This window comes from Cervus elaphus, chromosome 28 (genome assembly GCF_910594005.1).
Source record: "Cervus elaphus chromosome 28, mCerEla1.1, whole genome shotgun sequence".
NCBI classification, from domain to species: Eukaryota; Metazoa; Chordata; class Mammalia; order Artiodactyla; family Cervidae; genus Cervus; species Cervus elaphus.
Genome location: NC_057842.1, coordinates 42,388,755 through 42,404,386, shown reverse-complemented (window position 1 = coordinate 42,404,386; position 15,632 = coordinate 42,388,755). Strand labels below are relative to the sequence as shown.

At 39.5% G+C, this 15,632-nt stretch overlaps 1 protein-coding gene across 1 annotated transcript in view; it reads left to right on the top strand.

The window, feature by feature from the left end:
* FIG4 (FIG4 phosphoinositide 5-phosphatase) overlaps positions 1-15,632 on the top strand; it is a 174,623-nt gene that overhangs the window by 115,342 nt on the left and 43,649 nt on the right. The window contains exons 18-22 of the mRNA XM_043890083.1: positions 1,029-1,176; positions 2,639-2,722; positions 4,700-4,895; positions 5,913-5,995; positions 8,065-8,151. Coding sequence (XP_043746018.1) covers positions 1,029-1,176; positions 2,639-2,722; positions 4,700-4,895; positions 5,913-5,995; positions 8,065-8,151 — 598 coding nt within the window. The remainder of the gene's footprint in view (positions 1-1,028; positions 1,177-2,638; positions 2,723-4,699; positions 4,896-5,912; positions 5,996-8,064; positions 8,152-15,632) is intronic.

The following is a 15,632-nucleotide window of genomic DNA, read 5'->3' as shown; positions in this document are numbered from 1 at the left end:
TCTTACCAGTTATCAGGTATGTCACTCAGATGTTTAGTGGATATATTATTTCATCATTTAAAATTAGTACTTAATAGATTCGTACATATTTGGGGGGAATAGGGAGGAAGTGAGGACCCATTCACAAGGAGAAATAAAAACTCTCCCTATATCTAAGCCATGAAAAAAGGTACAGATGTATGTATAAAACTATATTTTAGTCACTGAAGATTAAATTATATATTAATTTGTCAGAAAGGCAGGAAAGTTTTTACATTCAAAGAATACCTTAAAATGTATTTTAACATATTAGAACAATGTTTCCAAGTTTAAATAATTGACCAGTTTGAAATAGTTTATTTTTGATTCTATTATTGATTCTTCTGACCATGGACAAGCCAATTTTCTCAATTGTGAAAGGATATGACGATCTATTGCCAATCTGGAACACTCCAGTTGAAGATTCCATCTAGTCACGTTTGACCATCCCATTTTTGGATGGTATGGTGAAGCCCATAAAGTAAGACAATTGCAAATGAGTTCTTAACAAATTATTAATTAGCTTTTAGAAAGCATTTGTTAACCTTGAAATTCTGGGCAAAATCATAAATCATTACTGCTGCTAGGAAGATTCAGTTGTTCTGGGAAAAAAGATAGGAATTTAACACCCTAATGTTGCCCATAATAAAGAGGATTTGAAGTATAATGGAAAATTTAATAAAATAGCTGCACAATGTTTATCTCTAAGGCAGAGGGTGTTTATTGAAGAGAAAAATGGAATTTAAAGAATTGAGTGATTCAATTTCTTAAATAATTTCGCACTCCCACCCCAGCTCCCAAAGGTTTCCGCCTCCTTAGAGACTGTCTTGCTCAGCTTTGCAAATGTATATTCTGTGCACACATCTGGTTTCAGTTCCAAGCGTGTAAGTGCCAGAGGCACAGTCTGAGCCTTGTTCAGTGTACTCTCTGTGAACATAGTTGACATTACAGAAGTGTTTATGAGATATAATCTGAAGACTTTTAAGAGTAACAGGCAGTATCTCTCTCAGTTATCTGTGCTGCGAACTTAAAGAAGTTAGTAGTGAAGAAATTTCACAAATATGAAGAGGAGATTGACATCCACAATGAGTTCTTTCGACCATACGAACTGAGTAGCTTTGATGACACCTTTTGCTTGGCTATGACGAGTTCAGCGCGGTATGTTGTGAATTCTCTGAAACTGGAAGCCTTGGGAACTGTGGTTTTCCTAGTTTGTTTAGCTATGTCTTCCTTTACTGTTCTTCATGCCTGCTACAGGTGGTTGTCCAACCTCTGAAATTCCTTCTGCAGTTGGGAGCCCATTACTCAGGAGACAGTCCTTCTATTGTTGGACAGCTCTCCATCCTGGTCTGTCACCTTTGAACATTTGTCATTTTTCTGTCTCTTTTGGACTTTAATGGGGCCTTTTAGGAAAATTGTGGGTCTAGATTAAGAAAATTAGGCTCAGAAAATCAGCTTTTGATCATTATGTTTTATACTAAAGTTTGCATTCTTGTATTTACCTTTTGTGTTTCACATTTTCTTCAAATGTGATATATGTGTGCCTAAACTTAATATAGTACATGTTGAAACATATTTCATGGTTTGTTTCCTAGAAATCACTCTACATTTTGCTTTGGTTTCAGACAGAAAGTTTGGAATTTTTACTTGCTTGATTTTCAGTTATATTTGTTAAAGTTCAGCAGTTTTAACTGTGAGGTTATCGTCATTTTCCTTGGGGTTATACATAAATTTTAGTGAGTAGCAAATTCTCAAATATATCATCCATAAATCATGAGGATCAACTGAGTAGTTCAAAAAGAAAGAAAAATTAAACCACTTATATTTGAAAGGAACATTTTCAAACTGTTAAGTAGGCATTTTGAGTCAGATTCAATATTACTTTCTTTTCTTTCAAAAAATGTAATATTGAGTCACATGCTTGGAGCAGTATCCTTGCCAGAAGTTATGAGTCTTACCTGCATAAATCATGTAACCATTGCTTCTTTGGCATCTATTAAGGAGTTTTGTCTGGCTTCAGCAGTAATAGTAAGGTAGCCCCTGTATCATGAGGGAGTAGCTTCAGCTTATCACAGTAAGTGGTAAATTAACAGTTTCTATTTAAAGTGTTCCAGTGTTATAATGAATTAACTCCAGACTAATGAGACAGATGTTGATACTTCAGTTCATTCCACTGTGTTTTTGATAACTGTGTCTGCCTCCGTAGGTGGTATAGTGTAATAAAAACATTGTCCATAAAACCAAGCGGCTTAGTATCTTGCCATCAGTTTTATGAGTTTAATTTTACTTGAAAATGAATCATGATATACAACCAGAGATGCCTCTTAATAGTAATTCAGATATCAACTCTGCTCCAGAAAACAAAATCTTGAATTCAAAATGTTGGGCCTCTTAATCAGAGAAAATTCACAGTGAAGACTGCTAACATTGAAGTTACCGAGTGACATTAATTCATGGGGTCTTATGGCCCGGATCACCTAAACTCCCTTGAGCATTTCACTTAGAATATACATACCTCTGAAGGCTAAGAAGGAATAGTATAAGAATGTGGATGGAGAGGGAAGCTGATATCATCTGGATGGACAGTGATTCACATGGAATTTTTTTCCCCTTTCTTCAGTGACTTCATGCCTAAGACCGTTGGTATTGATCCAAGTCCATTTACTGTACGTAAACCAGATGAAACTGGAAAATCAGTATTGGGGTAAGATTTCCTTGTAGAATAAAATTTTAAAGATTCAAATCAAAATAATATAGCACTTGCAATATAATTTTCACCCAAAACTAATAACTTCAAGTCATATAGTTTAGAGCATAGTACATACACTGCATCTATGGGCGTGCTAAGTCACTGCAGTAGTGTCTGACTCTCTGTGACCCCATGGACTGTAGCCTGCCAGGCTCCTCCATCCATGGGATTCTCCAGGCACAAACACTGGAGTGGGTTGCCATTTCCTCCTCGAGCGAATCTTTCTGACCCAGGGATAGAACCTGCATCTCTTTTGTCTCCTGCATTGGCAGGTGGGTTCTTTACCACTAGCACCACCTGAGAAGCCCACTGCATCTATACAGGTAGCTTATTTATTGCACTGGGATTATTAAAACATGTTTGACACCGAAAGTAGAATTTATGGGAATTTCAGCAACACAGTACATTTTACTTAAATTAGGAATTTCATAGATGGCATAAAGTTAGGTAATAGATGTTATGTATGTCCTTTAATAACTCCGCATCCTCTGTTTCCCACAACATAAAAGACTTAGGTAAAAATGTATATTCGTTGTGTTTATTTTTGCTGGCATCCTGAGAAAACATTAAAGCAAATGCTCAGACAGAGGACTTAATGGATTTTCTGTGTATTACATTAACATTGTGTGGGGGATGACTGTTATTTTATTGTATACGGTAGTATGAGGAAGAGCACAAACCATGTTTAAATCTTTATGCTTTGAGACTGGAATGAAATGTGTCCTAGTGTATGCATCTCTGTTACTGCAGCTGACCTGAGTGATCCCAGTGATAAGAATTCTCCTAGGCCCTGGCCAGACTGTGGATTCTGAGTCCTAATTGTATTTGGGAGTGTGTACAGGGTCTTAATTGGATTCTAACTACATGTGTGATTTATACAGTGAGATATATACTGATATTACTGTTTCCCAGATACACCACTTATGTGGCTTAAATATGTGTCCTGGACCAGGTGCTATGAGGAATTTAAAAGAAGAAACATCCTCAAGACATTTAGAATTTAAAGAGTTCCTGGGACAAATACATAAATGACCATTTATTTTAGTGTATAGTGCTGAAATGTATCAACTTTAATTTTCAGTTTCATAAAGTCAGAAATGAATTTATTTTCTGTAATATCTAACCCATGGTTAGATAGTATTACATATTTCTTTTCTAGAAAATGTAGAATATTATATTTCAAGTCCCTTGCAGAGAATTTTTTCAAGTAAGAATATTAAATATATTAAATATTTTTCATAAAAGCCAAAAATATTACCATACATTTTTTTAATTAAGAAAAAAACAGTATTCTGACTACTCTCAAATTTGGCACTGAAATAAAAGCAAATAATGTGTACTTTTTTCTGTCCCCCCTGGCCACTCCCTATTATTAGAAGATATCTTCAGCAAACATAGTTATGTACTAATTAAGTTGTTTTAAAAGTTTAAAATCTTAGTTTATGTTCATCAGTTGCTCATTACTTTGGTGCAAGTAATCAGCTGCCACTTTGATTGATAAAAATTCATAGAAAGGCCAGAAATACACATGGATTTGGCTATTGACTGTCTCTTGATGCTTCTACAATTTATAGGTAATTTCACTAATATCTCAAACATAACCTTGTACTATAAATTTTGAAAATCCTGATTTCAGTTACCAAAGGGGAAGACACAGTAGCCAAGTGGTAGAAAGGCTTTTCTGCACACTGCAAGCACATACTTGCTTATTTTCTGAATTCATAGCAAAGCTTAAATTCACGGAAGGTCAGTACATGTACATGATAAAATATTAAACTTTTCCGTTCAGCACAACTTGAATCCAGACGCTAGCTTCTCACAGTCATTTTCTTAACTCTTCTCCAGGACCAGGGCTTTGGGCCAGAGTGATACATGGTGAGCACTGAGGGTTCAGTTTACAGATGCTTCACATCCACATTCCTCTTTTTAAAGAAATAAGAGCAACAGAGAAGAAGCTGTGTTACAGCGGAAGACAGCCGCCAGCGCCCCGCCGCCGCCCAGCGAGGAGGCCGTGTCCAGCAGCTCGGAAGACGACTCGGGGACCGACCGGGAGGAGGAAGGCTCTGTGTCCCAGCGCTCCACGCCAGTGAAGATGACCGACGCGGGCGACAGCGCCAAAGTGACAGAGGTGAGGGGCCCGGGAGCAGGTGACGTCCAGTGAGGCTCCGGACAACCAGCTCCAGAATCCCGCTTTCAGCTAAAAGGCTGACAGCCAGGAAGAGTCACATCACCTCACTCCACCGTTCTCATGCGCGGTGGTGGAGGTGCTACAGAGACAAATACATTTGGCAAAGACATTACTGATAATGGTTTCTGAAATTGGTGTTTTTGCTTCCACATGTAATAGTAACTTTCTTGTCACTTCAAAATTCTTAAAGAGAATCCTGTCCCTCTTAGAGCAACCCATCCACTCAAGGTCCATTTGTTCCCTTGCTTAGCACATTATGGGAATGCAGGGTTTGCCTCTGGGCCTCACAATCTCTGCCTAATCCCAGTGGGAAGTTCATCCTGTTGAATTTTATATTGACAGTATATTGAGGAAAAACAAAAGGCAAGTGAACAATTCAAATTTAGCTTTAGGGGAACTGAATTTCTAGAAAGAGCCAGAAGTCATTTAAGGTAGACATAGCAAATAAGATGTAATGATATGGGAACTAAATCCGTTATTCTGGGCATTGGCAAAGTGCAGCCTATTGGCCAAAGCAGCTTGCTGCCATTTTTTCTAAGTAAAGTTTAATTTACAACCAGCCATACCTATTTACAGCCATACCAATTTGTTTATATGTTATCTATGGTTGCTTTCACCCTGTAACAGCAGAATTATGCAGCTGTGGCAGAGATGATGTGACCCAAAGAACCTAAAGTATTTATTGCCTGACCCTTCACAGAAAATGTTTGCCAACTCTTGCATTATACAAAAGCAATTAGTAATTACCAAATAGTTTATCATAAAATAAACTATTTTAGTGAAAATGAAATAAAATTTTTAAAAAATCATTAACTGAGAAATTTAATGAATACGTTGAAGAAACACTGTGATGGTTTTTATGGGAAAATTCACAGGGTCCTTTTCTTCATTTTTGGAAATTATTAATGTGCTAGATGTCTAAGAACTCTTCCTGATTCCCTTATTTTTTGACCTCAGAATGTAGTCCAGCCCATGAAAGAGGTGTATGGAATCAACCTCTCAGATGGCCTCTCAGAAGAAGATCTTTCCATTTATTTAAGGTAAGGTATTTTCAAGAGAAATTAAGGACAAATGCAAATATATTACAATAACTTACATCTAATATAACTTTTAAAAACTGAAAGTAGTCAACCATACAGAAGGAAGTGAATTCCACTTGGAATAGTAGCATTTAGGTCAGATTCTGAAACAACTTATGTCTGGAGTTAAAAAGCCTACTTACTGCCTGAGACTCTTGGGCCCCTGAATGATAAAAGTTTATGATACTTAACACGTATTTTCACTGCCCAAATAGAAACTGCAAACTGAAGTTCAAATGCATTTCTGCATTCCTGCATTAACAAATTCTCAAGATCAAGTACCTTCTTACAAAATGAACCTGGGATATTGGCAGTTGAGGACTTTGTATTCAATTTAGCTTGGGGTGGGCAGAGGGGGAGGATGTGGTGCTGGTGAGAGTGGTGACTGAGAAGGAAAAAGGAAGCAGTGATGTAAAGGGACCAATTCAGAGTGTTATAGACTTTTATTATGAAGATCTAGCTAAAAGGTGGAAATCTACCAAAAGGTATCCATAAAATCACGTACATAAAAATGTGTCTGTGTGTGTTTGCAGAGAAGATTAATAGTTATCAGACTCTCTAAAGAATTCCTCACCCCCAGGATTAAACACCCATTTAAACACCCCCTCAACCTAGTATTAATATATGTATTAAGAATTCTTAATTATTTCAAATGAACATGGTCCCACTTATGTAAGTTTGGCTTAATAAAATGTAATATAAATGAGTACTAGTCTTCAGGTCTTTTTTAAGGAGGGTATTTGTTTTGCAGAATCCATTGAGCTGATTATTTTTCTACTTCCAATTAGTAAGATCTGCTGTAGGATATGTAAAATATAGAAATATATAGCATTTCTTAACTGCAGAAGCACTGGTATGACTGTGTATCACTGTCCTGCTGGAAGTCAGCTGAGTCATTCAGAACTCAGCCACACCCTCCTCACTCCTGGACACACAGTACATTCACAACAGCTGTCACACTCTGTCACTCAACGTTTATAGTAGTTGAAGTAGACCTCTGTAAGCAACATGGTCTGGAAGAGTGAATTATCTGGAGTTAGTGACTAACATGACTCTACTTACTGCAGAGAGCATAAGTATACATGTCAATGATGTTCACTTGCTGAAGATGAAAGTTGGACAAGACTAAGCTAAAAGTTTTTCATAGCACTGTAATGATTTAATAATTGGTAGTTTCTGAAGCACTTTTCCTGACCTTGAAAAAACCTAATAAAAACTACAGGCTGCATCCCTGAGAGTTAGATGGATGCATGGAGTACAGGCCACACCTCAGATGGGTGTACTTGAGAAATATCAGTGGCCCATTGCTAAGTGGGCATCCTCTCACCTTGCTGAGTGGGCCTGGGGCCTGCTTTGGCCCTTAGCTGCAAGTCCAGATTAGTGCTGTTGGAGGCTTCTCTGAGGAGGGCTGGTGGGCCAGTGATGCTCAGCAGGTGGTCTCCTCAGTCCCCTCTATCTCTGTTGAAAGTACCCTTAGTAGTGGCTGGTGTATGCATGGGGATTCCTGTGGTCCTGAGGAACCAAGTCCTTGTCCTGGGTTCTTAGCAGCATCCTTGCTTCAGGAGCTGGATCTCTAGCCTGATCCTGCCGTTTCCTTGTCATTTGTCTCACTGCAAGCACCATCCCCTTCCCCTGTTTCCCTCTGCTCCGTGCTGCGGTCACCCTCAGATGCACAAGGGCTTACGATCATGTTCCTGGCTTCAGGAACATTTCGACTCAGGTTCTATATCACGTTTGAGTAAACAGAATCAGCAAAGTAAACGTTTTCTTTCATTTTTACATCCATGGTTATGACTTAAATTTTAAGCAGTTCCTCCTTCTTTACTTCTCATAAACCCACTCTAACATCAGGCAGTCATTTATAAAGCAAGTCTTGTGTTGCATAGGGTCCCCTTGTGTGCTTTTCTGATAGAAGTATATTACTGTCATTCGAACACCCATACAGTTTGTGTGATCTACTGAATTTGTGGTAGGTAGTTCCTTTAGCTTACTTTTTTATACATTTGTATTTTACATTTTATAATTTGTAGATTTGTGCAGCTGGGGCAGAGTCAACATAAACAAGACAAGAGCAGCCAGCAGTTCTGTTCCAGGTGCCCAGATGGAGTTATAAAATTGTAAGTACTAGGTCAACCTTGTCAAAATAATCTTTGTATTCATGCCTTTAAGACTCTGTAAGAGAAATATTGTGACCAATTAGTATAAGCACTAAAGCGTCTCCTCCTGGTATCCTGTTCGAGAACTGGGTATTTATGGGGATGCGGAAGAGGCTGGCAGCCTGACCTGTGCTTGAAATACATCCTTTAGAAATGGGATTGAAGTTGCTGGGGATTCCCTCCAGTGGGTACAGCTGGGATAAAAAAACAGCTCTGACCCTGGAGTCAAGCTCCTCAAGTTCACTACAAGACCCCTAAGGGCAGGAGTGGTTTGTCTTTTCTAGCACTGTATCTTCACCAGTTCTTTTAACTTGCTGTTTAGTAAATTAAATAAACACTCTGCCACTTTTGGGGTTTTTTTACCTTGAGCAAGTAATTTTAAGTCCTGTGTGACTCAGTTTCTTTATCTGCAAATGTGATAATAATTCCTGCTTCATGGGAGGGTGGTGACACGTTTAATGAGATAATGCATACAAAGTGCTTAGATCCATGTCTGGAATGCGATCTCATTACTTGTGATCATCACCATCATCACATTCTTCTTTGTATTTATCATTGTTCTCTGCTTTTTGGGACCAAACAAAGCAGAGGTTGTGACCGGGAGTGGCTCCCTGATGCCGTGTGCTCAGCTGAGTTTCTTTTATGAAAATGGGTCACTGTGGTGATTAAGTGAGGTGGAATATGTAATGCGTCTAGATCAGTGTCTGGCATAGAGCTGACATTTAGTAAATGTTCTCTTCCCTTTTCTTAGTCCAACTTTGTCAGTTAGCTTAATAAACCATTGATACTGATTGCCTCACTTCTGTCTGTACTATATCTGTGTGTTCCTGATTGTTAAGAGGCTACTATAGTGATCCAGGCAAAGATTGGTGGCTTAGAGAGTAGTGGCTTGGATAATTTTGGAAATGGGATGAATCTAGGAAATGTTTAGGAAGTGAAATAGATAGAGAGGAGTTGAATATGGAAAAAAGGCCTTACCAAGGATGGTCGTTAGGTTTTTTGGTTTGTGCGGTAGGTTTGATTGATTGGTTGATTGATTCATTCACTTAGCAAATAGGTACTTAATACCTATTAGGACCTGCCATTTATCAAGATAAAGAGCACTATAGGAGAACCCCATTTGCCTTTCAAGGGGGAACCAAAGTGGCTGTGTTTAGGAGGTAGTTAGAAAAGAGGCTCTGGGATTGTGAATGCATATTGATGATAACTGAAGCCACTGGTCAAAGTGACACCACTTAAGAAAATAACAGACTGAGAAGATCCATAGGTGAGTCTTAAGGGGATCTGGGTTTAACACTGAGAAGAGACACAGAGATGGCTAATCAGAGAAGGGGAAGGAGAACCAAGATTATTTTATCACAGCCTCCAAAAGGTCTATTTATCCCTTCTTTCTCTCCTCTGTCACTATTCTTTTTTTTCTCATTTTAAAAACGTAAGAGCTCATTAACTTAGAAACAGGTTTTCTTTCTTAGGTCTAGTTGAAAGGAATATAGCATACAAAATAAAAGAAAAACATTTTCCCATTTCCATCAAACATTGTGTCTACTTTGATCTGTAACTGGTCTTGCTAATAAGTTACTTTTAAATTATTTTTCTTACAGTATTTAGTATTTGCCTTTCTGAGTGTTAGCACAGATTAAAAAAACCACGTGGATCTCGAATTTTTTTAACCTTTTCTACTTAATTAGTAAAGAATCTAACATGAGTGTCTTTGCACAGCATCTTCAGCAGGATAACAAAGAGCTTGGTAGGCTTTGTATTATGTTGTCATGGTAACTGCTCAAGAGTGTTGTTTTTTGGTGTGTGCGTGCGCGCACGCATGCGGCGTGTGCACTTGCTTTAAATTGAAACTCTGTAACTAGGTTCTTAAAATGTCAGCTATTCAATTTTAGATTTTTTAAGCTGTGCCAGAACCAAGAGAAATTAGATTTATGTGAGATGCTCCAAATTCTCATCTTGTTATGGTTCAGGTTCTAGTATATTTTAAAATATAGCAAGTTTATTTTAAGTTTATATACATTTGTGTCTACTGAACTCTGGACAATTCATAATCTTATCAGTTTTTCTTGAAATTATGAGGCAAACCAGTACTTCTTTTCTAAATGAGGTATGTAACAACCAATACAAAATATATTGACAGTGAACAGCTGGCAAGGAGCCAGTGGACCAGGAGCTCCTGAAGCAGAGGTGTGGAAAACTGGATGGAGGAGCTGGACATGGTCACCCATGCTCTCGCAGGACGTTTCTTAGGAGCGGATCTTAAACCCCAGACTGGCCAGTGTCTGCACTGTCAGCCCACTCACTCACAGTTACGTCCTCTTTGAGCGTGACCCTCCCTTTGACTCATACCACTCCCTCAGTGTGTGGGTGGTGATTAGGGAAAAATGACCTCAGGCAACATTTTCCGAGCAGTGTGTGACGGGCACTGTTCTAAGTACCTTAACTCGTATCAACTCACTTCTGACAAGAACTCTAGGAAGTAGGTCTTAACTATCATCTTCATTTTACAGGTGGGAAAACCCCACAGAGAAGTTAAATGACTTGCCCAAGGTCGAACAGCAGCTGACATTCAAACCCAGACGAGCTGGCTGTCCATCACTAAGCTGTAAATGTCTAGTGTTACCAACTGCTTTTATAACCACAGTGGTAAAAATACTGGGTTATTAGTGTGAACAGCCTTTATTTTGATCCTCTGACATGATCTGGTTTATAGGTGGCTCCAGATGCAAACATAGTGTTTCTGCCCTGTTGAGCTTGAACTTTTTTTTTTTTTTTTTTAATATTTAAAGAGAATATGCCTTTATTCTTTTCCTGATCCCAAGCATGTTGTCTCAAATGTAAACTTGCTTCCTGGGCAGGCACACTTTGCTTGATTTATAACATGGTATGGAGGTTAAGACGTCCTGGGAACAGTGTTACCGCTGTTTAGGGTTATTGCCATCCTAAGTTGTAAGTTCCCCTGCTGCCTCTTGAACTGTACCTAAACTGAGTGCTCAGTAAATGTCTGTTGAGATGTACTGACTCTCACCCCCTCCCATTACTATCCGAGTATGCGTGGAGTGCCGTGAGCATCTCTCTCAGCCCACCTCATCCATCCTTGATCACCTGTTAGTTCCCCTATTCTGCTTCTTGCTCACAGACCCTCTGCCCTCTCCTGTTTGTTTCCCTACTGCCTTCTAATAGAGGAGAACAGTAAACACATCAAGGGTGTAACATTTCTTCCTCTCTGTCCTGCTTCCAGTTGCACCCGTGACCAGATGCAGAGTGAGACAGGCCTGCAGGGAAGAACCTGCTCTGCCCGGGCAGGTGGGGCATGTGTTCATGCAGGACCACCCTGCCCTCTTCGTACACTCCCAGTTCTCAGCACTTTTTAACTAAGCAATATATGCCAATCAGTGGAGGTTAAGAAGAACATGAACATGTGTATTATTAGTGCCTGCTATTCCACGGCTCACCTATTCCAGGTATATGTTGTTAGAAAAAACGCCACGGGAGGAAAAAGCCGCCTCTAAGCACCGGTGGTAAAGGCCTTTATTAAGCGTTGCTCTCGGGCAGAACTCCCGCGGGCGGGTGAGTGAGGAGACAAAGGGAGTCTGCGAGGTATGAGGGGTGGGGAGGGGTTTTATAGTCAGGGCCCGGCGTCCAAGCCAGGTCTTCCCATATAAGGAAGAAAGCGCGGGCTACAGCGGCGGTTGGTATCTAAGGGCTCCATGTCGGCACCCGATTGGACCAGGCTGCAGGGGGCCGGCCCCTGGAAGTTTAGCCAGCCTCCGGAACTTGCCTGCAGCATTTTTCCGGGGCATGCCTCAACATGCCCGACCTTTCATATGTCTCACTTGTTTAAATAAACATTTGTCTCTAAGAAATGGTTCAAAATATAATACATAGAGTTTGGTAAAAAAAAAAAAAACTGTCTAATTTAGGATCCTTCCAATGGAGAATGAGCTAAATAACTTTTTACTGTATTAGGACCATAGGTTGAGTTTATTTGCTAAGTACATCTCACAATAAGCATTTGCTGACCTTAGAGGGAATGCCCCTGGGTTTCGGCTTCGGCTAGGGGATCCTCTCACTCATCAGAGGATGCTCTTACACAGAGTCAGGGCATGTTTTCACACCCATGAAGTGAGCATGACACTAGGCCATGCTTAGCTCAACTTTGTTGACTTTCCATGATGTCATTTTCAATGTTGTGTCTCTATATACATGTCACTCCGGCGTTCCCACCCCACCGTTGATTTCATCTAGTCCTAGCAGATAATACTCTCATCTCCGCTGCAGGCTAAAAAAGTATTTAATGGGTCACTCTTGTTATCTTTTCCAAACACCCAGGGGTGCAATCTTTAAAAGTTTAAGGATTAGAGCAGTTGGGAAGCAGTGATCAATGATTAGCAGCTCATTCACTCCACAGGAGGGAGATGATGGTGACAATTCCTCAATCCAAGGAAACTAGGTTGTGACCTTTTCTCTCACCCCAGAAATTTCCATAGAAGTCTTTCTTTCTCTTTGACTCAGGCCTTTATTTTTCTCTCTTTAACCCTCTCTGGCTTTTCTTATATATACTTTTCTAATTATCTCTCTCTGCTTCCCCCTAACCCCCTGTTTATTTTACCTTCCTCTCTTTCTCCCTCTTTTTTCCTTTGCCATCCTCTCTCCAACTCCTCCAGGGTATTTTTAACTCTGTTTAAGTTTTTAAAATACAGTAATCTCTCCAAAACACAAATTGCTTTCCTGTTTTTTAGGATAGTGCTATTCAGATTGTAATTCTAGACTCATTAGTGGGGCATGAAATTAATTTAGTAGGCCTCCACACAACAAAATGAAAAGAATCGAAACTGAACTGAGTCCAGTAGAAGGCTCTAGTGCATGGCACAGGGGTTAAGTCTTGTTTCATGAAATTTTATTTCTATACATAAATATAGCATTGTGTACCAATCTGCCACTGCAAAATGCATTTCTCACGGTGGATAACAGTCACAGATTGAGTATATATGTATGCACCTTTTCTGAGACCAAATGAATTAAAAATCTTAACTCTGTTCCCATTATCCAGGCACTTAATGAATGTTTGTTGTTGGAATGAAAATGTGTGAATAATTTCTGTTTGGAATAGACAAGAGAGAGGTCAGGAAGAAAAGGGATCAGAAAGAGGTGTAAGAGGTTTTCTGTGTTGTATCCAAAGTGGGTAAAGTAAATGCAGGCTTTGGAAAATACACTCTCATTACTTACAATGAGTTGAGCACTGGGATGACCATGCAAAGGAAGGAGGTAGCAGGAAGCTCCAGCTGAAAGTCAAAATGAAAAGCTATTAGATGTATAAAGGGAAGACAGAAAAGTGAATGCCTCTTTGTTTGATATTATCTATAATAGTACCTGCATTCTGAATATTATCTATTATAGCACCTGCATACTATGTTAAACAAGAAAATTTAATGGAACAGAGTGAATTTTTTGAACCTTTCAGAGAAGGCTATCCTGAAAGGTTTCTAGCATATAAGGAACAATAAATGGAAATTTAATTGTAGGTAACTGTGTAATTAATTTAATGTAGCTAAAATAACTTTGATATTTTAAAAATGTAGTATATTGACTATTTTATTTTGGTGACTACAAAGCATAGCATTTATGGAAATTCTGCAGGTTCACATGAGGACTTGAGTCTCCACCCCACCAATATACATTTTTCTTTTTTTCCAAGAACCTAGCTAGTGATTCTATAAGATAAGATACACTTGTGTGTGTGCTCTGTTGTGTGTGACTCTCTGCGACCCCGTGGACTCTAGCCTGCCAGGCTCCTCTATCCATGGAATTTCCCAGGAAAGAATACTGGAGTGAGTTGCCTTTTCCTCCTCCAGGGGATCCTCCTGATCCAGGGATCAAACCTGCATCTCCTGCATTGTTAGGCAGATTTTTTACCACTGTGCCACCTGGGAAGCCCAAGGCATACTTTTGTAAGTAAGGCATTATAGGCACTAAAGGACAGGTATTTATTGACTGTTCACTATCTGCCAGGTTAGGTATATGTACATTTAATACATAGTTGAGTGAGACAGTGTGTGTGTCTCTGCTTCTGAGGGTTTCCCTGGTGTCAGGAAATTCCAGGTGGTGGGAGGTGCTGTGAAGGTGGGAGGTAGTGTGAAGAGGAAGCTGTGGGAGTGCAAAGAAGAATCCAAATCAGATTCCTGGGCAGGCTTCACCCTCAGGCTAAATTTTAAGGGGAAATGGAGTTATCTGGTTGAAGAAGGCAGAAAGGGCAAAGGTTCAAGACCACACACCACTTTTGGAGACCCGTACAGAATTCAGTGTGTAATGCAAGGGGGTCTTCAGTGAGGAGGCCAGAGACACAGACCAACAGGAACAATCAGAAAGAGATGCTAAGTGAGAGACACTGACCCTTGTCCTAGAAGCCTGTTTTAATCAGGGAAGTGATAAAAGGTACTGTGGAAATAGCATAGAGAATGGATTGGAGGCCCAGAGATAAACAGCACATCTAAGTGATCGGAGTGTGCTTTTGGCTGCTGAAATAAGGGATTTATTTTGTAAAGGTAGATTCTGTAGGACATGGTACAAATTGGTAACTAATTAGATGTGAGGAGTGTGTTAGAGGCAGGAGTGTTCTAGCTATGTTGACTAGATCTGGTCACCAGAATTGAAAATACAAATTCATGTTTGGGACAATGATAGGATCAGGTGATTTGTCTGGAGCTCCGGGGGATGGTGAGGGACAGGGAAGACTGGCATGCTGCTGCCCTTGGGGTTGAAAAGAGTCGACACAACTGAACAACAGCAAGAGGTTTTACAGAGATTCAATGATTTTGTGGGGTTGGTTGGTTGGTTTTCTGCTCTTGATTTTAAAAGAAAGTTAAATTTTGTATCTTTCTTCGATGGTGTCCAAGTTAAATAGATTGTTATATGTGCTTTTTAAATGTTTTGGAGATTCATGGTCCTATTAAAGGGAGGGGGATCCTTCAATTACTGATAGAAATGAAGAATTTAGGGGTTTAAATGTATTTTTAGCCCTGAAAATACTTTTTTCACATGAACAAGCAGGTTAATCCTGAGGGAACAGATCTGCATATCTGATATGGCCACTGTGAAGAGTATTACTCATTGGTTTTCTTAGCTCTGCATAAAGAATCACATTTTGTAACTGTTTAACCTTTTGTTATTTTGTTAGTTTACCAAATTACCATCAATTCTGTGGATGGAAGGTGAGTGGGATGGTTTTGGGCAGATGGAGTGGTTACTGAGCCTGGTGCTATGTCACGGTGCCTTCCTAACAGCCTTTCCTTTTGCACGATGACGATGTGGGCCCAGGTATGATGTATTCATTGCCCTTTTCTTCTCTGAGCTTCTGCAAGAAGTCTTTCCAGCTAAGATAAAATTTTGGTTCCAATACAAGAAAAAAGCATTTCAATTTTATATTTAAATATAGATCTGTC